The sequence below is a fragment of the Carcharhinus amblyrhynchos genome, chromosome 5 (genome assembly GCF_965287045.1).
Source record: "Carcharhinus amblyrhynchos chromosome 5, sCarAmb.v2.hapA, whole genome shotgun sequence".
Lineage (NCBI taxonomy): Eukaryota > Metazoa > Chordata > Chondrichthyes > Carcharhiniformes > Carcharhinidae > Carcharhinus > Carcharhinus amblyrhynchos.
In genome coordinates, this window is record NC_137328.1 from 102,722,665 (window position 1) to 102,745,036 (window position 22,372).

At 44.1% G+C, this 22,372-nt stretch overlaps 1 protein-coding gene across 1 annotated transcript in view; it reads left to right on the forward strand.

The window, feature by feature from the left end:
- Positions 1-1,062: 1,062 nt before the first annotated feature.
- The window catches only part of thbs4a (thrombospondin 4a), a 100,112-nt gene continuing 78,802 nt past the window's right edge, over positions 1,063-22,372 (forward strand). The window contains exons 1-3 of the mRNA XM_080189733.1: positions 1,063-1,311; positions 7,198-7,404; positions 18,256-18,503. Of these exons, the coding sequence (XP_080045859.1) occupies positions 1,230-1,311; positions 7,198-7,404; positions 18,256-18,503 (537 nt within the window). The 5' untranslated portion in view covers positions 1,063-1,229. The remainder of the gene's footprint in view (positions 1,312-7,197; positions 7,405-18,255; positions 18,504-22,372) is intronic.

Here is a 22,372-nt window from a genome sequence, read left to right on the forward strand (position 1 = left end):
GAGGAGGAATTTCTTCACTCAGAGGGTGGTGCATCTTTGGACTGTGGAGGCTCAGTCATTGACATGTTTGAGACAGAAACTGATAAATCTCTGGAGACTAATAACAATGAGGGATGTGAAGATAGTGTAGGAGAATGGCATTGAGATAGATGATCAAACATGACCTAACTGAACGGCAGAGCAGGCTCGATGGGCTGAATAGTCTATTCCTGATCCTATGTTCCTAAGCACTTTCAGATGTCTTAAGGTTGTGAAAGGCACTATATAAATGCAAGTTTCCCTTTCCTTTCAGTTTTTCATGAAAACAAAGGGGCTGTTTGGCCTTCAGCAATGCAAAGCGCATGATGTGGCCAGATTTCATTCATTGGAGCTTAGAAGAATAAGAAGGGATCTCATAGAAACTTATAAAATTGATCAGGGTTGATTCAGAAAGAACATTCCCGATGATGAGGGAGTCCAGCACTAGGGATTCTAGTTTGAGGATCAGGAATAAACCTAAAATCTATGCCCCTTTGAGGAATTAATAACTTTGAGGAATAATAAATCAAATCAAAAAATTACTAACTTGTGATACAGTTTCAAGCTACCCAGTGAGGCTAATCTCTTTACAAATTAATTTTTAATTGCTAGCCCTGTGCAATTAGTTCTACAGGACAAACGTCAAGTTGTTTTCCCTGGTTAGGTGCATTGACCCGAACAGGCGCCGATTGTTGCGACTGGGGGATTTTCACAGTAACTTCATTACAGTGTTCATGTAAACCTTACTTGTGACGAATAAATACTTTGAAAACTTTACTTTCTCTCAGGTACAGGATGGTCGGCACACATGCTAAATGAAGCAAGACGGGGTACATATCTACTGTATGTTCAAACTGCCAGCCGCCTGGGTAAGGCCACTCACAATTATCCCAAGGGTTTGAGAGGCCAGGCAAAATCCTCACACATATGGAGCAAACCTTTTTTTTTCCTTTTTGTCGTCACACTTTCTCAGTATGAGACGAAGAGTGTGCTGGGGGAGGGAATTAAAAAGCCAAGTCAACCAGAGGCTCCCCATCAGACCAGAACTGGGCAGGGGGCAGTAGCCTGAGTGTCAGAATGCCCCTGCGCCGGTAATTAATCATTCCTCCAGCCGGACTGATAGCTTCCACCCTCGAAATCCTGTTCTGGGATCATTCCTGCGGCAACAGCTCACAGCTTCTGCAAGACCAGGCTCCCCAGATCCTGAAGAGATGAAGTGGAACGGGCTGATACTGACTTTGCAACTTCTCCTGCAGGCAGCCCCAGGTTTATCCGTCGACTCGGAACCAGAGAGTGAGTATCTGCGGGACAGGAGCGTTTGATTTCTGATTTCGGCTGCGAGGGGATCATTTAATCGGAAATTCTTCCACTAATTGCATGACCTGTAAAGTAAAACAGGTCGACATACCTCGTTAACTAACCTTGATTTGGAAAGAAAAGTAAACCGGATTCAGTAAAATAAAGTGTGTTTATTAATCACAAGTAAGCCTTACATTAACACTGCAATGAAGTTACTATGAAGTTACTGATTCAATGAATAATCAGGGACAGAGATTGATAGGAAAGAAACAATATTAGTGTCTACTGTGATTGGGGTAAGATTCTCCCCGCTAACGTTAACTCTATTAAGGCATTCAATATTGCACTGGGATGACCAAAAACTTTCATTTTAAACAATGCAAAGCTCCCGAACTGCTTCGTTCTTTTAAATGTTGAATGGAAAGAATCTGCAAGGGGGAGGGGCAGGGGATGGCGCTAAAGCCGTTCGTTTGGCGGGCCAGCACAGACACGATGGGGCCAATGGCCTCCTCCTGTACAAGTCTGGGGAAGGTTGAAATGTAAGCTGTTGGCAGACGGAATCTGTGCGGGTTGCAAGACTGAGACATGACCTGCACCTATTAAAATGCATTCAAGTATATAAGGGCAGTTGAAATTAGATGGTTTGCCCACTGGGTTATAAAACAGTACAAAATTAGTATGTTATGAAGCATAATCACAACCATCTGCTACTCTCCTCATTAGATAGTCATCTGTTTAATGCGAATCTGTTATATTCATTCGTTTGGATTGTGTAGAGATACAGCAATCCTAGAACCCACTTGGGACCAATGGTGCATACATTCACCCAGACTACAGTAAAGTCAGAGTGTTCAGTGCCAAGTTAGGGACATAAGAAGAACACATCTTCGTTTGCCACTATGTTCCATTTCGGTTTTTTCCCCCCTGAATCGAAAAGTAATTGTTGCCAATTTAAATATCTGAGAATGAGTTACACTCAATCCACGCATTGGAACTCCCGCCCACGACGCAAGACCCAGCTCCAACCATTTAATTGATAAATTAGTTCCCAAGCAAAACTTTTTCTACTCTCCAACAACAAACAGGTCACAGTTAAGTGAGAAAATGTTCTGCCCGAATATAAAGCTGAACGGCTAGCAGAATCTAAGAGAGGAGGGATAGAAAACACTGAACTGTAACTCATTCTAGTTTTATTATCGACTCCTGGCACCGTTTTCTCAGTAATTCTTTATAATAACGTGTTTTTTAAATGATGATTAATGGCGTTGTGAGTTATGGGCTATATTACATTAGCGAATGTGCAGCCCTCAAGTTGAAGGGAGTCTGAAAGTCCTTTCGGAAGGACCAGGGATTGTATATTGTTGAATATCCGATGTCGGATATTCTGAATCCTCTGCATTGTTCTTGGCTATTAATCCCCTGGTACATTTATCAGTAATATCCCATAGTTTGATTTGATTTATTATTGTCATATGTATTAGTATACAATGAAAAGTATTGTCCCTCGCACATGACAGGTGGCACAGGGGTTAGCACTGCTGACTCACAGTGCCACCATCCTCGGATCAAATCTGGCTTGGGTCACTGTGTGGAGTTTGCACAATTTCCCTGTGTCTGTGTGAGTTTCTTCCCACAGTCCAAAGATGCGTGGGTTAGCTGGACTGACCATGCTAAATTAACCTTTAGTGTGGGAGGGCTCACTAGGGTAAATGCATGGGGTTATGAGGATAGGGCCTGGGTGGCATTGTGGTTGGTGCAGATTCAATGAGCCAAATGGCCTCCTTCTGCATTGTAGGATTCTATGATTCTGTACAGACAAAGCAGACCATCCATGGAGAAGGAAAGGAGAGAGTGCAGAATGTAGTGTTACAGTTATAGCTAGGGTGTAGAGAAAGAGGCAGGTGCGTTCAAAATCTGATGGCAGCAGGGAAGAAGTTGTTCTTGAGTCAGCTGGTACATGACCTCAGACTTTTCTATCTTTTTCCTGACAGCAGGAGGTGGAAGAGAGAATGTCCGGGATGTGTGGGGCCCTTAATTATGCTGGCTGCTTTGCCAAGGCAGTGGGAAGTGTAGACAGAGTCAATGGATGGGAGACTGGTTTGCGTGATGGATTGGGCTACATTCACAGCCTTGTGTAGTTTCTTGCAGTCTTGGACAGAGCAGGAGCCATACCAAGCTGTGATACAACCAGAAAGAATGCTTAAGAATGCTTTCTATGGTGCATGTGTAAAAGTTGGTGAGAGTCATAGCTGACATGCCAAACTTCCTATTCCATCAAATTTTACTGTGACTATCTGTTCCTCAGTAGTTGTTTATGTAGGGGCCACATAATGGTGACAGCATCAAAACAATTGCGGTCACATAGAATCCTACAGTGCATCGAGTCTGCGCCAACCACAATCCCATCCAGGCCCTATCCCCATAACCCCATATATTTACCTGCTAATCCCCCTGACACTAAGGGGCAATTTAGCATTTCCAATCCACCTAACCTGCACATCCTTGGACTGTGGGAGGAAACCAGAGCACCTGAAGAAAACCCATGCAGACACAAGGAGAATGTGCAGACTTCACACAGATAGTGACCCAAGCTGGGAATTGAACCCAGATCCCTGTCACTGTGAGGCAGCAGTGCTAACCACTATGCCAACATGCCACCCTTCTCTGGGGTTGTTGGAATTTCGAGTGACAAAAATCTTGCAGAAGATGAAAGTAATGGTTGGGTCTCCAAGGGGGTGAGGATTTAACTCAAAGGAATAAAAGGAATGGCCAGGGTCCTTGAATACTGATGGTGTAAAGACCATTCTCTTGCAAAAAGAAGACCTAGCAAATACATTGTATTTTTTAATCATCCTTGGGATGTGGGTGTCATTAGTAGAGTTAAAATTTATTGTTCATCCCTAATTGCCTACAGAAGATGGTGTTGAGCTGCCTTCTTGAGCCACTGTAGTTCATGTGGCTAGGTACACCCACAATGCTGTTAGGGTGGGAGTCCCAGGATTTTGATCCAGTGACAGTGAAGGAATGGTGATATATTTCAAAGTCAGAATGACCAGGGACTTGGAGGGGAAGATGCAGGTGGTGGACTTTGAATATTTTTGTTGCCCTTGTCCTTCTAAGTGATGAAGGTTGTGGGTTTGGAAGCTCTGTCAAAAGAGCCTTGGAATTCCTGCAGTGCAGCTATTGTGTGTCAGTGGTGGAGGGAGTGAGTGTGGAAGGCAGTAGATGGTTTGTCGATCAGGTGGGGTGTTTTGTTCTTGATGGTGTCACACTTCTTGAGTGTTGTTGGAGCTGCAGTATCCAGACAAGTAGGGAGTATTCTATCACCCTCCTGATTTGTGCCTTATAAATGGTGGGCAGGCTTTGGGGAGTCAAGAGGAGAGTTGCTCATCACAGGATTCCCAGCCTCTGATCAGCTCTTGTACCCACAGTATTTTCATGGCTAGTCCAGTTCAGTTTTTGAGCAACAGTAACCCCCACTGGATGTTGATTGTGAGGGTAGATTCAGTAATGCTTTTGAATGTCAAGGGGAGATGGTTAGATTCTCTCTTGTTAGAGGTGGGCATTGCCTGGCATTTGCATGGCTCAAATTTCACTTATCAGCCCAAGCCTGTTGTCCAGGTCTTGCTGTATTTAAATAATTTGTTTAATGTCATTAAATCATACATTCAAATTACACTTAACACTGGAGACAACAAAATAAGTGATCACTTAAGCTCTGAGTAAATGTAAAATCTGCTTGTTCTTCTGTACTAATGAAAACTAAAATAGAAGCAAAGTGTTGATATGCAAAGGAAAGATAGCCTTTAAGTGTTCCACTGGGAAGCAAGGCATCTATACTATCATATTTCCAGTATAAATTCCAGTATATTCAGCTTAAATTGGCACTGAGTTGCGTAATCCTTGTAATCTCTATTATGTTATGTTAGAAATTGGAAAAGTTAATCCTATGTGTGACAGAGAAGAACTTTGAAAGAATTTCATGGAAATCAATCAAAGGTGAATAATGTAGAAGGGAGGAGTAAACCTGATAATCTGCTGGGGTGGAGAGATACGAAGACATTTTGCTGAACTTTCAGGAGTTGAAATAAATAAAATAAAATCCACATCAGGGCATCTCTGGTGCACAAAATTACATAATTCTATACCCTTCAATACCTAAAGCTTTGATCACCTTTAAAGTTTATTTATTGGTTGCAAGTAAGGCTTACATTAACATTGCAATGAAATTACTGTGAAATTCCCCTAGTTGCCACACACTGCCACCTATTCAGGTCAATGCATCTAACCAGCACGTTTTTCAGGCCAGAGCACCTGGAGGAAACCCACACAGTCACGGGGAGAACGTGCAAACTCCACATAGACAGTGACCCAAGACGGGAATCGAAACCAGGTCCCTGGCACTGTAAGGCAGTAGTGCTAACGACTGTGCCACCATGCCGCCCACATTGGACTTAAATATTTGTTGGCATCCTATTCTCCATCTTCCCAAGACTTCAGATTAACCACAACGTTATTGTCCATATGTACTGCCATGCACCAATTCTTGCTCGCTCATCCCCTCTGTTTCTTTCACCTACAATTGCTTCCTGTTGTACAAGAAATTGAATTTGAAATCTTCGTTCCTTGCTATAAACCCTGGCTTTGCTCCACCCTATCCACTCACTCAATCTCTATTTCTCTAAATCCAGCCTCCTCTATGCAATCCCACACAGCAGCCCAATCCGTTGTTGCTTGTACATCACTCAGCTGCCTCAGCTATCTCAATCTCAGGCTTTGCAGATCACCCCAACTCTTCAGTCGTTTTTGTCGTTTTATCCCCCTTTCCATATTTATAAATATAAATCATAGAATCCCTACAGTGCAGAAGAAGGTCATTCAGCCCATTGAGCCTGCACCAACCACAATCTCACCCAGGCCCTATCCCCATAACTCCATGTATTTACCCTGCTAATCATGCTGACACCATGGGTCAATTTAGCATGGCCAATCAACTTAACCCACACATCTTTGGAGTGTGGGGGGAAACCAGAGCACCCAGAAGAAACCCACACAGACATGGGAGAATGTCAAAATTCCACCCAGAGAGTTACCGAGGCTGGAATTGAACCAGGGTCCCTAGCAGTGTGAGGCAACAGTGCTAGCCACTGTGCCACCATGCCATCCATATATATGGTATATACAGAAGGAGGAGTTCAGGGAAAAGAGGGTGGATCTCATAGAAAGCTTTAAATTCTAACAGGACTAGATGGGGTAGATGCAAGAAGGCTGTTCCCAATGGTGGGGGTGACCAGAATCAGGGGTCACAGTCTGAGGATTTAGAGTAGACCATTTAGGACTGAGATGAGGAGAAATTTCTTCACCCAGATAGTGGGCAGCGTGTGGAATTCATTACCACAGAAAGCAGTTGAGGCCAAAGCATTGAATGTTTTCAAGAAGCAACTAGATATAGCCCTTGAGGTGAAGGGAATCAAAGGATATGGTGGGAAGGTGGGATCAGCTATTCAGTTGGATGATCAGAATGATTGGTGGAGAAGGCTCAAAGAGTTGAATGGCTTCCCCCTGCTCCTATTTTCTATGTTTCTGTGCCTATACATGATTACATGTATTCCTTATTAATGTGAGAGAAATAGACATATAGCTAAATGGACTTTTATCATTATAGCTGTTTTATGTTTCTATTAATTGTATGTTCCTAATAACCCTTTGTAGATTATGTTAGAAACCAGGAAGCTTAACCCTCTGAGTGATGAAAGAGAGCTTTGAAAGCTCCTCTACCCTACCTGCCTTTTCCAGTTGGTACCGTACATGCCAATGTTGGAGCAGAATTTTGTAACATGCTGTGCCTAAAAAAGCTTTCTTTTTTCAATTCTTTTGCAGTTCTTGACCTTCTTTCTCTATCCGAGTACAGAGCTTATGTGGACCTGCTACAACAAGCTCTCACAGATACTCCTGCAGTGAATGAATTCTATATTGTAACAACATTTAAACTGCAACCAAAGTCCCTTGCTGCCATCTTTGGACTTTACTCTGCCAGAGGCAATATTAAGTACTTTGAATTTTCAGTGTTGGGCCGATTGAATAAAGGTAAGAAGACTTGTTTTAATCATTGGGCATTACAAGCATCACTGGTATTTATTTCACATTTCTAGTTGTCCTTAGAAGGGTAGTGAGTGCAGTGTTTTCTTGTGAACCAATCAGCGTGAGCCATTACACAGCACTTTCACCTCCGAGCCAGAAGGTTGTGGGTTCAAGTCCCACTTCAGGATTTGAGCACCAAAATCTAGCCTGACACTTACAGTTTGTGGGTGAGAAGTTAAGCTATGGCCTTGTTCACCCTCCGAAGGTGAACACAAGAGAACCCATGGCACTTTTTCACAGCAGAGCAGGGGAGCTAATCCATTGTATCCTGGTTAACGTTCATCCTTCAATCAACAGCACAAAAACAGACCATCTAGTCATTTTCACGTTGCTGTTTAGGGATCTTGCTGTATGGAAATTAGTGGCTGCATTTCTCTATAACTGACATTACATTTCAAAAGTGTCCTGAGGTTGCGATACATGCCGCACGCATGCAAGCCTTTTAACGTGGCAGAACAGCTCCTACAATGCAATTAGGCAGAGATTTTTACCCAGCATCAACAAAAGAATTTGATCTATATCCAAGTCAGAATGGTGTGTGTAGAGGGAAATTTGCAGGTGATGATTGAGGTGCATGGACTGGGAGAGTAGGGAGCAGCTGTTCCCCTTAGATTAGGGGTCAATTAGGACAAGATATAATTTTAGGATGAGGGACAGGAGATTCAGAGGGGATTTGAGAAACATGTTTTCATTCAGAGGGTGGTGAGGATCTGGGATGCACTACCTGTGAAGGTCATGGAGGTTGGGAACCTTACAGCCTTTAAAAAAAATATTCGGATGAGCGCTTGAAATATCATAACATTCAAGGATATGGGACAGGTGCTGAAAAATGGGATTAGCATATCTTTAGTAGTAGTGATTGTCAGTGCAGACTCGATGGGCTGAAGGGCCTTTTGTGTGCTGTATGACTCAATGATGTTTCCATGCACTGGTTGACCATGTCCCCCTGGGTTGTGGAGGCTGTGTGTTTTAGTGGTGCTGCTGAAGAAGCCTTGGTATTTTGGTGCAGTGGGTCTTTTAGGTAGTTTACACTGCACTGATGGAATACTGGCATTGGATCAAGTGGATTGCTTTTCCCTGAGTAATATTGAGTTACCTGGCCGTTTTTACAGCTGCACTCAATAGTAATGAGGTAATGAGAGAGAATTCCATCACACTCCTAATACGTGCCTTGCAGATGCTAGAAAGACTGGGGGGAGGCAGGAATTGATTTGGTCTGATTTATTATTGTCATATGTATTAGTATACAATCTTGCGCACTATACAGACAAAGCGTACTGTACATAGAGAAGGAAAGGAGAGTGTGCAGAATGGTACAGTCATAGCTAGGGTGTAGAAAAAGATCAACTTAATGCACATTAAGTCCATTCAAAAGTCTCACGGCAGCAGGGAAGAAGCTGCTCTTCAGTCACTTGCTGCAGAATACTTGGCTTTTGTTCGGCTCTCATGGTTATGAGATTTGTGCAGTTGACCCAAGTGAGTTCCTGGTCGACAATTATAGAATGATGATAGTGTGGAAATCGCTGACGGTAAAGCCAATAACTGTCAAGAGGATGCGGTTGGGTTCTCCCTTGTTAAAAGTAGTCATTGCCTATGTGACGTGAATGTTATTTGACACTAGCCAGCTCAAATCTGGATGTTGTTTAGGTCTTGCTGCTTTATTAACTGAGGAATTGCAAATGGAGCTGAATACTGTAATCAGCAATGTACAATATACTTCTGATCCTTCAATGAAGGTAGTTGTCGTAATATTGCAGTTAATAATTTTTGCAGTGATGTACTGGGGCTGAAACAATTTGCGGGTATTCTTGAAGCCACACTGGTAGAACAATGCCTCACTGTCTAGGGCTGTCACTCTCACAACTGGAATTCTGTCCTTGTATCCATGTTTGTTACATAGCTACAATGAGGTGTGGAGTGGAATCAAGAGACTTTAAGGAGGTGGAATTAGGTGATCTTGGTGATGAAGTAGATGAGTGTTGCACAGCGGCAACTGCTGCCTCACAGGGACCCGGGTTCGATTCCTGAATTGGATTACTGTCTGTGTGGAGTCTGCACATTCTCCCTGTATCTGCATGGGTTTTCTCCAGGTGCTCTGGTTTCCTCCCACACTCCAAAGATGTGCGGTTAGGCGGATTGGCCATGCTAAATTGACCCTCAGCGTCAGAGGGCTAACTAGGATAAATGCATGAGGTTACAGGGATACTTGGTGGGATTGTGGTCAGTGCAGACTCGATGGACTGAATGGCCTTCTTCTGCACTGTAGGATTGTATGATACCATATGTGGTCAGAAGCCCAGCACAGAGTCAAATGCGAGAGTAAAGATGCAAGGAGTATCTGCTTCACATAAGCATTCTAACTACAATGTAAATGCGTCTTTAGAAATGCTCTGATACTATATCACATGGCACAATGTAACTGAGGCACTAAACTGTTGACACTTTGCTGTTCAGGAGAATTTTCTAGATCAGTATGTTTCCGGCTCAGTGAGAGAGGTGGCACAGTTGGGTCTGGTTTTGGGGAATGAGATCGTAGAACGGGGTAGTGGAAGCAGATACAATAGTGACTTTTAAGGGGCGTCTTGACAAATACATGAATAGGATGGGAATGGAGAGATATGGTCCCCAGAAGCGTAGGGGGTTTTAGTTAAGTCAGGCAGCATGGTCGGTGCAGGCTTGGAGGGCCGTAGGACCTGTTGCTGTGCTGTAATTTTCTTTGTTCTTTGAGATGGGTCAAGTGTCAATAGGGGGACATTTAGGAGTTAATGTTCATTGTATCATAATGTTTAGGTTAGCCACGGAAACGAACAAGGAGTAATCTGGAGTAAAAATAATTAAACGTGAGGACAGCTAAATTGGAATGAAAAATAGTAACGGGACAATGGGCTGTCTTCAAATGGAGCGTTGGTCAAGGTCAGGGTAATAAATCCAGGCCTTCCTAAATGATAGAAAGCTAGATAAAAGAAACTGCGTGTGGCAAATGCCAGTGGATAATACATTTGTGAACCCAGCTGAATTCAAAAGGTTGAGAAGGAAGTGAATGAAGAAAAGGAGCAAAGAGAGACTACAGAGAAGAATTTTCAATAGCAGGGTTTCCAACGCACTGTCAAGCCTTAATATTTGGAGACAGGACTTCACTCTGATTGGCTGGTAACTCTATAGTCCCAACAGCATCTGGAGCAGCAGTGGCCAGGACTGGACCAGAGCTAGTCCCCAGATTGAAAGTCCCGGATCCAGGGCCAGGTACGTGAGAGTGGAGTCATGATAGAGAAGGGAGGTCAGCCTCGGGTGGGGGAGGGTGGTTGTTAATAGGGAGAGAGGGTGAAGGTGGGATGCTGAGAGAGGTGATGGGGTGGGAGGAGAAAGTAAAGGGGGGGCAATGCAGAAAGAGGCCATTCAGCCCAATGAGCCTGCACCAACAACAATCTTACCCAGGTCTATCCCAGTAACCTCATGTATTTACCCAGCTAAGCCCCCGGACACTAAGGGGCAATTTAGCACGTTCTGTTCACCTAACCTGCACCTCTTTCGACTGTGGGAGGAAACCAGGGCACTTGGAGGAAACACATGCAGACATGGGGAGAATATACAGACTCCACACAGTGACCCAAGGGCCGGAACCTGGATTCTTGGCGCTGTGAAGTAGCAGCGCTAATCAGGATGCCACCGTGCTGAGTCCTTTACCAAAACAGAAAATGCTGCCTAAGTCACAGTGAATGTGGATGTAGCTGAGACATTGGACTAGGTAACAGTTGATAAAGAGAGGGTATTGAAAAAGTTGGCTGTGCTTAAAGTTGATTTATTCTCTGGACCTTAGAAACAAAATTGAGGGGATCTTGTTGAAACATGTTAGATTATTAAGGAGCTTCAGAGGAATCATACTGAGACTGTGTTTGCCCCAGCTGAGGAATCTAGAACAACTGATTGAGGTCCAAGTCCAAAAGCTTATCATCAGACTCAGACTCAGTAGCTCCCTTGCCTCCAGCTGTCCTCCCAGTGCCAGCAACCTGAGATGTTTCTGCTTCCACCTGCTGTGGAACAGATGGTATGCTGTGCTCAACAGATAGCGGTCCTGAGCATGCTATACATGGCGGTCCCACCAAGATGTGTGGTGCTGCTCTGGTGGAGGGTGTAGGTGAGTGAGTGATGGGTCTTCAAGGGTGCTGTCCTCAGGGTCATCATCTGAGGTGGTGTTGGCAGTGGATTCGGGGCCGAGATTGACTGAGGATGATGTGGCAATTATGCCTGGTGGGGAAAGTGTAGATTGTTCTCACATAGACACCATGGTAATGAGATGGTTGCCTTATCCCGATGGCATGGATGAGATCATTTGTCCTCTTTCTGCACTGGATTGTCATTTTTTTTAATTCATTCATTCCTGGGATTCCTGGAATGCTGGCTGTTCCCCATCCTTAATTGCCTTTAACTGAATGGCTTGTTCAGCCAGTTCAGAGGGCATTTAAGAGTGGACCACATTAATGTGGCTCTGGAGTCACGCGTAGGCCAGACCAGGTAAGGACAACAGATTTCCTTCCCGAAAGAACATTAGTGAACGAGATGGGTTTTTACAACAATCAACAATGGTTTCATTGTCGTCATAAGACTTTTAATTCCACCAGCTGCCGTGGTGGGAATCGAACCCAGATCTCCAGGACAATACTCTGAGTCTCTCAATTAGTAGTCCAGTGAAATTACCACCATGCCACTGCTTTCCATGTGCAGCATTGGCACCAACCACTGCTGCCACCACTTCCCAAGCTGCATTGGCGATGTTGCTGCCCCTTCTGTGGTCATTCTCAGGGAAGTGAACATCACAGGACACCTCCCTGGCATCCAAAAGCCATTCCAGGGATATGTCACTGATGATATGGAGTGATTAGATCATAATCATATAAGATGATTAGAGGTTTAGATAGGGTGGATAGTAATAGCCTTTTTCCTCGGATGGAGAAAGCTAGCACGAGGGGGCATGGCTTTAAATTAAGGGGGGGTAGCTACAGGACGGATGTCAGGGGTAGGTTCTTTACCCAGCGGGTGGTGAGGGATTGGAATGCCCTGCCTGCTGCAGTTGTAAATGCGTCTAGTTTGGGGGCGTTTAAGAGATCTCTGGATAGGTTTATGGACGAAAAGGGATTGGTATAGGCTAGTGGGTCATTGTTTTTGTAACTGGTCGGCGCAACATCGTGGGCCGAAGGGCCTGTTCTGCGCTGTAATGTTCTATGTTCTATGTTCTGTGTTCTATGAAAGCCCCACCATTGTAGCTGGCGGGTAATTCAGTTTTTCTCCCCACTTAGTGTAAACCACCTAGTTAATCGTAATATTTTAGAAATAATTTTCAGTTCTGGGAACATTAATGCTTAACTGTAGAAAATGGGAAATGCAGTTAAAGCAACTTGAAGTCTATTACATTTGAAAGAATGGGGCTATGTTGACTTACTTGGAACTAGAAGCAGGAGTAGGCCATTTGGCCCTTGGAGTCTGTTCCACCATTCATTTTGATTATGGCTGACCATGGAATTCAATATCCTGATTTTTTCCCTTCCTCCCATGCCTCTTTAGCCCTAAGAGCTAAAGGTAATTTGTTCTTGAAATCACACAACGTTTTGGCCTCAATTATGTTCTATGGTAGTGAATTCCACACATTCACCATCCTCTGGGTGAAGAAATTTCTCCTCACATCAGTTCTAAAAGGTTTACCCCATTTTCTCAAACTATGATCCCTACTTCTGGACTCTTCCACCATTGGGAGCATTCTTTCTGAATCTACCCTGTCTAACCCTGTTAGAATTTTGTTTCCATGAGATCCCCTCTCACTCTTCTAAACTCCAGTGAACATAATCCTAACCAACTCAGTCTCTTCGCATATGACAGACTTTCCATCCCAGGGATCAGCCTGGCAAACCTTCATTGTAATCCCTCTATAACTTAGAAGTTTAACAGCTCAAATGGTAAGATCATAAAACAGCAGGTGAGCTTCCATTGCTGAAGATGAGGTGTCTACACAGCAAGCAAAGAAATTCAGCCCAGAAAATTATTATGTTTTGGGAGTTAGGATTCCAATTACAGTCCTGGAGGGCTTTATCATCATGGAGATGGATGGACCTGAAGAAAGTTTATTGGGGAATGTGTTACAGAAGGGGAAAGGCCATATTCAAAAGGTGCTGCAGTTAGCAGGCACCAGGCAACAAAAGTGTTGCTGCTGGCTGGCTCTGTGTATTTGGGGCTCAGGAGAAGCCTTGGGGGAGCTGAGAAGGTGGCAGAAGGTTACTGGCTCCATGTTGGAAAGGCTCACTTGGTATATCTGGGGCGATTGGAGCTTATTGAAATCCAGGGCCTGTTTCAGCCCAGTGAAGTTAGCTGGCTATTAAAAAGCTGAAATTGCACCAATGAGTAGAGGCGAGAATGCAAACTCAGATATCCAGGGGAACAGGGTCTCAGGCGATGGGATTGAAACCCTGGGAGATGTACAAGCATTGAGGCATTCTGAGTAGGTGCAGCTTTGAGGGAATTCAGAGGGCTGATCTTTGAAAATGAAAAGTTTGGGGTCTTCATGATGGACATAGAATGTCAACACAATTAGTTGACATGTGTGTATTGACAATTAGGTAGGTTTCTGTGAAATCCATAGAATTGGTCTTGATTGCATCTGCCATTTATTTCTCAGTCTGGTGTGTTGGATCCCTGTTTGCCTGTTAATTCACATATCCCTCTTACTAACCCTGAACATTAGATATAAAGTAGATGTTGTAAATTGTTTAATCTTTCTAACTCTGTACAGTGAAGTTTATTTTTGTTTGATGAAAACCTGTGGAATCTTGGGTTTTATTCCCTTAGCATATGTCTTGAATCTCAAACTTTATCTTTTTTTAAACAAAAAAATGTTATTGGCCCCAAACCAGGTCTTGCCAAAAACTTGGCCTGATCTAGGATCATAATACAAAAACAAAGCAATTCATTTTGGTAGGAAAAATAAAGGAAGGCAAGATAATAGAGCATCCAATTCTAAAGGGGATACAGGAATGTGTATAGCTTAGGGTATCTGCAGAAGTCATTAAAGGTGGTAGGACAGGATGAGAAAGTGGTTAATACAGTGGCACTGTCACAGCACCAGGGACCCAGGTTCAATTCCCTATTGAGGTCACTGTGCAGACTCTGCACATTCTCCCCATGTCCATGTGGGTTTCCTCCAAGTGCTCTGATTTCCTCCCACAGTCAAAAAGACATGCTGGTTAAGTGCATTGACATTCTAAATTCTCCTTTAGTGTGCCCAAACAGGCACCAGAGTGTGGCAACTAGGGCATTTTCACAAACTTCATTGCAGTGTTAATGTAAGCCTACTTGTGACACTAAAACATTCAGAAGGCTAGGTTTTGTAAATAGGGGCAAGTTTGAACTTGTATGTAATCTTGGTTCAGCCTCAAGCAGAGCATTATATCCAATTCTGGGCACCACACTAAGGATGTGAAGGCATCAGATATAGGGTACAGAAAAAGGTGCATGAGAACAGTTGCAGGAAATGCACTGCCAGACAAGGTGGTGACAGCAGATTCTCACACATGACTGCCAATGTCACTGTTACATAATGATGCAATAGTGATGTGTATCATTATCATCACAACTATTAACTCATTACACTACAATTTACTGAGGAACCCATCATCTATTCCTTGTTATTTCTTGACTATTCCAACACATGACCAATTTCCCCTTTGATGTCACAAAAGACTGGGGCAAGTGATGACTGTTCAATAGCTCACACACTTGTCCAAATATAAAAGAAAATGAATGTTTCTTTAAAGGTCTTCAGATACTCAGCAAAAACAAAAGGAAATAAAACACTTGACTTTTCTTTGAGCCTAACTTTACAACAATATGTCCCTATTTAAATCCAGATGGCTGATACAGTTCCCAGAGTAAATTCAACATTGTCTATAACAACAACCATGCTTCAGGATAATAAGGCAGAGGCAAGGTAAAAACACAGACAAAGAACATCAGATTACCAGAGGAGGTTCTGACACAGGCCAATGTTCAATCTGAATCAGGATTTTCATACAGTCCAAAGTCAACAATGAACAGTCATGCACACAACAAATTCTTCACCCTCCACACATCCACCAAGTTAACTTCCCCCTCTAGCAGGGCTCACTCCTCTACTTATATAGTCTAGCAAGGCTACACAGCTGATTCCCCATTGCACTGATTCCTGATAGAGGCTTTCCATCAGCCTGCCATGTGACTTCAGTGTTGGCTTCCTGTGGCCATCTTGGTCGGGGGAAAGTCTGCCAAGAGACTGGAGAATATTATGGGAAAAGTACCACCTGCCAGGCAGCAGTGGGTGATCGATGGGGTCATCCACCCTGACTGTCTGCCCCTCTACTGCGGCTATATTTGCATTCAGGTGTCCCTAGAAAGGGAGCATGCGGTGCCCATGGGCACAGTTGACTACTTCCATGCCCGCTGGGCACCAGAGGGACTGGGGTGTATTATAGACACCGATAATCACATTTTAATTTGATGTTTTAAGTTTACTTTCTACTTTGTTATTTGGTTCGTGTGGGTTCCCCTCTCTTTGGGGAGCTGCCCCTTTTAAGTTGTTAATTTGATGTAGTTTATTTGATTGGTACCTGATAAAAAGTATCTGATGAGTCTTCACAAAAAGAGATACCACCCTTCTAGCACAGAGGCCCTGGTGACACCACATCAAATTCACCTGAGCTGATTCAAAATGTTGTGTCTTCTCTAACTCACACTACAGTTCATTCACCAGCCTCCACTCTTCGTATTCACCTACACTGGCTCCTGATCCAGCAATGCCTGAAATTTAAAATTCCCAGCTTTGTATTCAAATCCTTCCATAGTCTTCCCCCATACTTCTCTAACCTCCCTCTGTCCTACAGCCCTTCCAAATCTCTGAGCTCCTGCAATGTTGGTCTCTTGCAAAAGGAATAAAGTTTTGGATTTATTTTCATGTCATATGAATCCATAGAATCTCTACAGTGCAGAAGGAGGCCATTCAGCCCATCAAACCTGCACTGGCTGCAATCCCACCCAGGCCCTATTCCTGTAACCCCACATATTTATCCTGCTAATCCCCCGACACTAAGATTAATTTAGCATAGCCAATCAACCTATCCTGCACATTTTTGGGAAGAAACCAGAGCACCCAGAGGAAACCCACACGGACCCAGGGAGAATGTGCAAACTCCAGACAGACAGTGACCTGAGGCCAGAATTGAACCCAGATCCTTGACACTATGAGGCAGCACTGCTCTAGCAGTACTGTGCTACCATGCCATCCTATTGAGCCAACATAATGTTCAAGTGAATCATGTAAGGAGGTTTTACTACATTAAAAGTGCTACATAAGTGCAATGTGTTGTAGTAGTACATTAATGCTGTATGTTATGATGCAAGTGCAGCCTGGATCCCTAGTTAGAGTCTGACCGCAGACTAAATTGGAACGATACATCCATGAGCTAGGATTCCAGAACCACTTCATTTCCAACTCATTTTGTGCCTGACAGATATCCTGCCCCCAGCAGTTTAACCCTCGAGTCTGCACTACACAGTGCCCAGGTGGGGATGTGGCAAAAGTGTAATTGATCTATTCAATGTGTTCTTTGTGTTTAATAATCTTCCTGTATTTTCAGTTTGTTGTTGGTGTTTCATGTTGGTTGGAATTAACTTATTCTCTGCAATCCCTCCAATGTGTTGCTACTCAGTCTTTGGACTTTCCTCCATTATTCCGAAAGATCTCACAAACAACAATGAGACGGGTGATCACTTAACATTTTTTGCACTGGAGAGAACGTAGTTATGATGTCCAGCAGCTTATTCTTTGGGCTACTATTCGCCATGACACTGATGATTTTCTCAATGACTCCTGCACTACCTACTTTGATGTCCTGTCCCCCAATCAAACCTTTACTTTCTTCCCTCCTATTCACACATCCTTGTATAACCAATCCCCTCCCCATCTTTTTGATCCTTAAAATCAATGGGTACAAATGCTGCACAACTGGTTTAGTCATCCGTCATCATGTCTGCCTGGGCCCTATCAAGTGCTATTGTATCCTGGTTTCATCTACAAGGTAGTCCTGGAGAATAATGCTAACCCACCAACACAGTGGCACAGTGATTAGCACTGCTGCCTCACGGCTCCAGGGCCCCGTGTTTGATTCCCGGCTTGAGTCACTGTCTGTGTGGAGTCTGCACGTTCTCCCTATGTCTGCGTGGGTTTCCTCCGGGTGCTCCGGTTTCCTCCCACACGCCAACAGACATGCAGGTTAGGTGCATTGGCCATGTTAAATTCTCCCTCAATGTACCCGAACAGGCATCAGAGTGTGGCAACTAGATTTTCACAGTAACTTCATTGCAGCGTTAATATAAGCCTACTTGTGACACTAATAATTAAACTTAAACTACTCTCCCTTCCCCCTGCTGAACAACTCTCACCCAACTAGATTCTATCTCCTGATGCTAAATGTCTCCTTTATCCTCTCTCCCTTGCTTCCTTTTCCAGCTTTGCCTCCAACAACAACTGCTATCACTGGTTTTAAATGGAGTTTCCAAGTGGTTCCTTGTAGCTTAAATTCTACGCCTGTAATAAAATTTAGCACAGCCATTATTAAATGACTGTTACCATTTGATATCTCGGAAGGTACTTTGAATTGTGTGTTTCTTGTGTTGTCGAGTGGAACCGGGGCTCTGAGGAATTTCCCCCTCGCCCCTGGCAGGGTATAGAGATGACCTCGCGTGTGTGGACCTTCACCTAGTCTGTGCTTCTGTCCACAGCCAGCCTTCGTTATTTGAAAAGTGATGGGAAGCCACATGTAACCACATTTCACAATGTCCAGCTGGCAGATGGGAAACGCCATGCTGTGCTAGTACAGATAAAGGGGCTGCAGCACGGGCCCACCACAGCTGAGCTCTACGTGGACTGTACGCAGGCAGGCGTAGCCCACAACTTACCAACCATGTTCGCAAGCATGCCGCAGAGTGCAGATTCCGTCGAAATCCGCACCGTCCAGAGAAGAGCACAGGTGTGTATAAAAAAAATCCATTCAATTATAAATGCTACATGTTCCGACTGAGTGAGGAGGGATGAAGTGATTCCCCTATTCTCCCACACCATGTTTGACAGAAACAGGGCTTAATGTGAATTTGGAGAAGTTGGGTGGGATTTTACTGTCTCACTTGATCCAAAACTGTAAAATTGCACCTGAGGTCAATGGACCTTTCCATCGTCCACCCCTCGCCCACTCCCATTCCCATGGCGAGTGGGAAAGTAAAATTCTGCTTCTCTAAGGTTAAACAAAGAGAAAGATGAGTTCATTGAAATTATTTCCCAAGCTAAGAAAAAAACTAGGTTAATCACGAGCACCATTCATATGTCACACACTGTCATTTGGGCTCACGCACACGTCAGTACAGGTGACAGTGTAAGAGGATTCTTACAGTTCGTGAAAACATAAAACAAAGAAGTGTACAGTTAGCTGTCCTTAGGCTTCTCTTGATGTGATGATGCTGCTTTGTGAGTGTTTTGTTCAGTTGTCTTGAGTTTTTTTTCATGTTTTATTCCCAAAAGGTCTCAACTTGCAGTAGATTTTTCTTCTCAGGATGGTTACTTTGCAAAACCGGGTACAATGGTCCATAACTTCCTAGCTCCCCAGTGTCAGATTTGAAGCTTATTAAAATGCACCACCCGCCATATTGGACTGGGCTTCTCCATAGGCATCCAGGGCATTGCCAGAAGAATTAAAAACCATCACTATAATATTTAAATAAAAGTGCTGTGGTTTCTGTAGGATCCTTTTATAAAATTAGTCTGCCCCAACACCTGACTCACTACCTGATAAACCCATCTCTCAACTCATGGTGCTGATAGGCACTCCTTTCCAATTTCTCCCTTTAGACTACTGGTTAGTATCCGTATGTGCTTTTGCTAATTTTCCGTATTCAACAACTGAATATTGACTACTCACAAAAGTTTGCTGGAGCTGGATGGCTTCGTCTGGCACCAATCAGGGGTGATTTGGGAGAGTTGAAGGATAAGGGAAAACAGTGAAGAAAGGAGAAGTGGCTGGGAGAAAGAGGCAGAGGAGGAGACTACACAGGAGGCCATACCCATGGCTGTTTCTCCAACTATAGAAGTGGCTGAGGATAACTTAACTCTGTTACATGGCCCAGAAGGGATTAAACTACAAGTCATGGGCAGAGAATCCCTTCAGTACAGAAGGAAGCCATTCGACCCATCGAGTCTGTACAGGCCACATCCCACTTATTTCCATACCCCACACATTTACCCTGCTAACCGCCCAACGCAAGAGTCAATTTAGTATGGCCAATCCACCTGCACATCTTTGGACTGTGGGAGGAAACCTACACAGACACAGAGAGAAAGTGCAAACTCCACACAGACAGTGACCCAAGGCCCGAATTGAACCTGAGTCCCTGGGGTTGTGAGGCAGCAGTGCTAACCACTGTGCCACCGTACCCCTACAGTGCAAGAATGAAGAGATACTGGAGACAAAGAACAAAGAACAACCCAGCACGGGAAACAGGCCCTTCGGCCCAACAAGCCCGCGCCGCCGCATCACCCTACACCTATTCTACCCTGCATTCCTACGAATGGAACCCTACTCAGTCAGATTCAGGGAAGAAATAGTGTCAATTTGGTAAAAACCGATTAGCCTAAGAGCACATCTTTGGGGAGTGGGAGGAAACCGGAGCGCCCGGAGGAAACCCACGCAACCACAGGGAGAATGCGCAAACTCCCACAGACACAGGCCCAAATCCATGTATCTGCACAGCCAGCAGTGCTAGTCACTGAGCTGTTGCGGCGCCCGTCTATCGGTCCAGGATCAAGCACACACACCGACATGAAGTACTAGGCCACTCCCGGAACTTCCAAGAGCAGCCCACGCACGACCCGCCGTGTGCATGCCCCTCGTTTGACACGAGGTGGACCTCCACCTGTGGAATAAAGACAAAAATATTAATCTTACAGCCTGCCTTTCCGGTGTCTCCCGAGGTTTAACCCTATTTAAAGCCCCTACCATATCCCTCCATTCTCGTTTCACTCATATGCCTATCTAACTGCATCTTAAACGAGTCCAACGTTCCTGCCTCCACCACCCTACTCGGTAGCGCGTTCCAGACCCCCACAACTCTCTGCGTAAAGAACCTTCTTCTCACCTCCAAATTATACCTCTCCCCCCTCACCCTTAAATGATGACCTCTCGTGTTCGTACCCAGTCTAGGGAGCAGTCTCTCACTATTAACTCTATCTATTCCCTTCAGTATCTTATATACTTCTATCATGTCCCCTCTCAATCTCCGTCTTTCCAAGGAGAATAGCCCCAGTTTCTTCAATCTCTCCTCGTAACCCAGTCCCCCCATGCCAGGCAACATCCTGGTAAACCTCCTCTGCACCCTTTCCAGAGCCTCCACGTCCTTCCGGTAGTAAGGTGACCAGAACTGGACGCAGTACTCCAAATGCGGTCTAACCAACGTTCTGTACAACTGAAGCATTAGACGGCAGCTTTTATACTCTATGCCCCTTCCTATAAAGAGACGTTCACGGTCAGGAACTTTTTCAGCCAAAACTCTTGTGTCGACCTCGACCTCATCAAGACAGCAGAGGGCATCAATCATAAAACATTCACCAATTATACTGAATCTGAGCTCCTCAAACTATCCAAATGCACTGCAGTGAAGAGCTGCATTGAGACTTTTGTGTGGGTTTTCTGACACTTTTCACAGAAGAGGATAATCCAACCCATTTCCAGGAAGATGTCCAGAGGACAAAGAGAAGCTTATTCTCCCCAAAGTGGGGCAGAATCAACTGGACCAACAAATACTGACGTGCGACCATGACCCTTCATCACTGTGTGCACCTGCTGAGAAAGTGGAAGACAAAACTGAAGTGATAAAATGTCCTGGTACAATAACCATTCACCCAACAGTGGTGATCCCTTTGTAAATGTATCCACACTTATCCCTCCACAAGTGTCCATCCACAAATGGACACAAACAATCAAGCAAGTCCAGCACTAGAGACAGAACCAAACAAGACAACGTCCACCTCTTTCCCATTGGAAGATGCTGACATTACCGCTATACCAGGGTTGTTGGAATTTGAGGGAAAGTAATTTGTTGACCAAATGCCTCCACAATGTTTCCAGTTTTGCCTAAAAATTATTTCCAGAGGCAGCTTTCCAGCATTACCTAAAGGTCCACAAACAAGAGGCTACAAGGAATCATCATTCTGAATGTAAAGAAGGACAACCAAAACTGTCAGAAAACATCAAGGGCCACTCAACTGACAGGGATGGGGTATGTATAAACATAAAGAAAAGGACAAACCCACCAAGTTCATTCATGAGAGAAAAACAAGGGATCGAGAAAGATACAATAATGAGAAAGGGGGAAAGAGGATTAAGTCTAGATGCAGTTGAGAACCAGATGTTGAGAGTCAAACTGACAATGCACCAGATACCACAACTCCTACCAAAACTAAATTGTTTCAAAGCAAAGAGATCCAAAGAGAGGCTGCTGATCTTAAAATTCTGACAAAAGCACAATCAGGAAGTCATGAATCTTCCACTTGAATCTATGAAGTCGGAGACTTCAGAGGAGATGGAGTAATCAGTAAATAGAAATGTAAAATATATTTGGACATGGACTTGGGAGAATGGGGGTGAGGAGATGTAGTATTAGGGCATTCAGGGTTGAAAGGGTTAATGTGTGGTACTGGGGAAACAGTACCGCCCACATAACAATGTAAGCGAGACTCATGACTAAATTGAGAAGGAGAAAGCTCATGGCTTAAACTGAGGAACACCCAGCCTTGTATATCTCGACATAGTTATGTTCATCCAATAAGCCAGTTATCATTCAGGCTTATTTC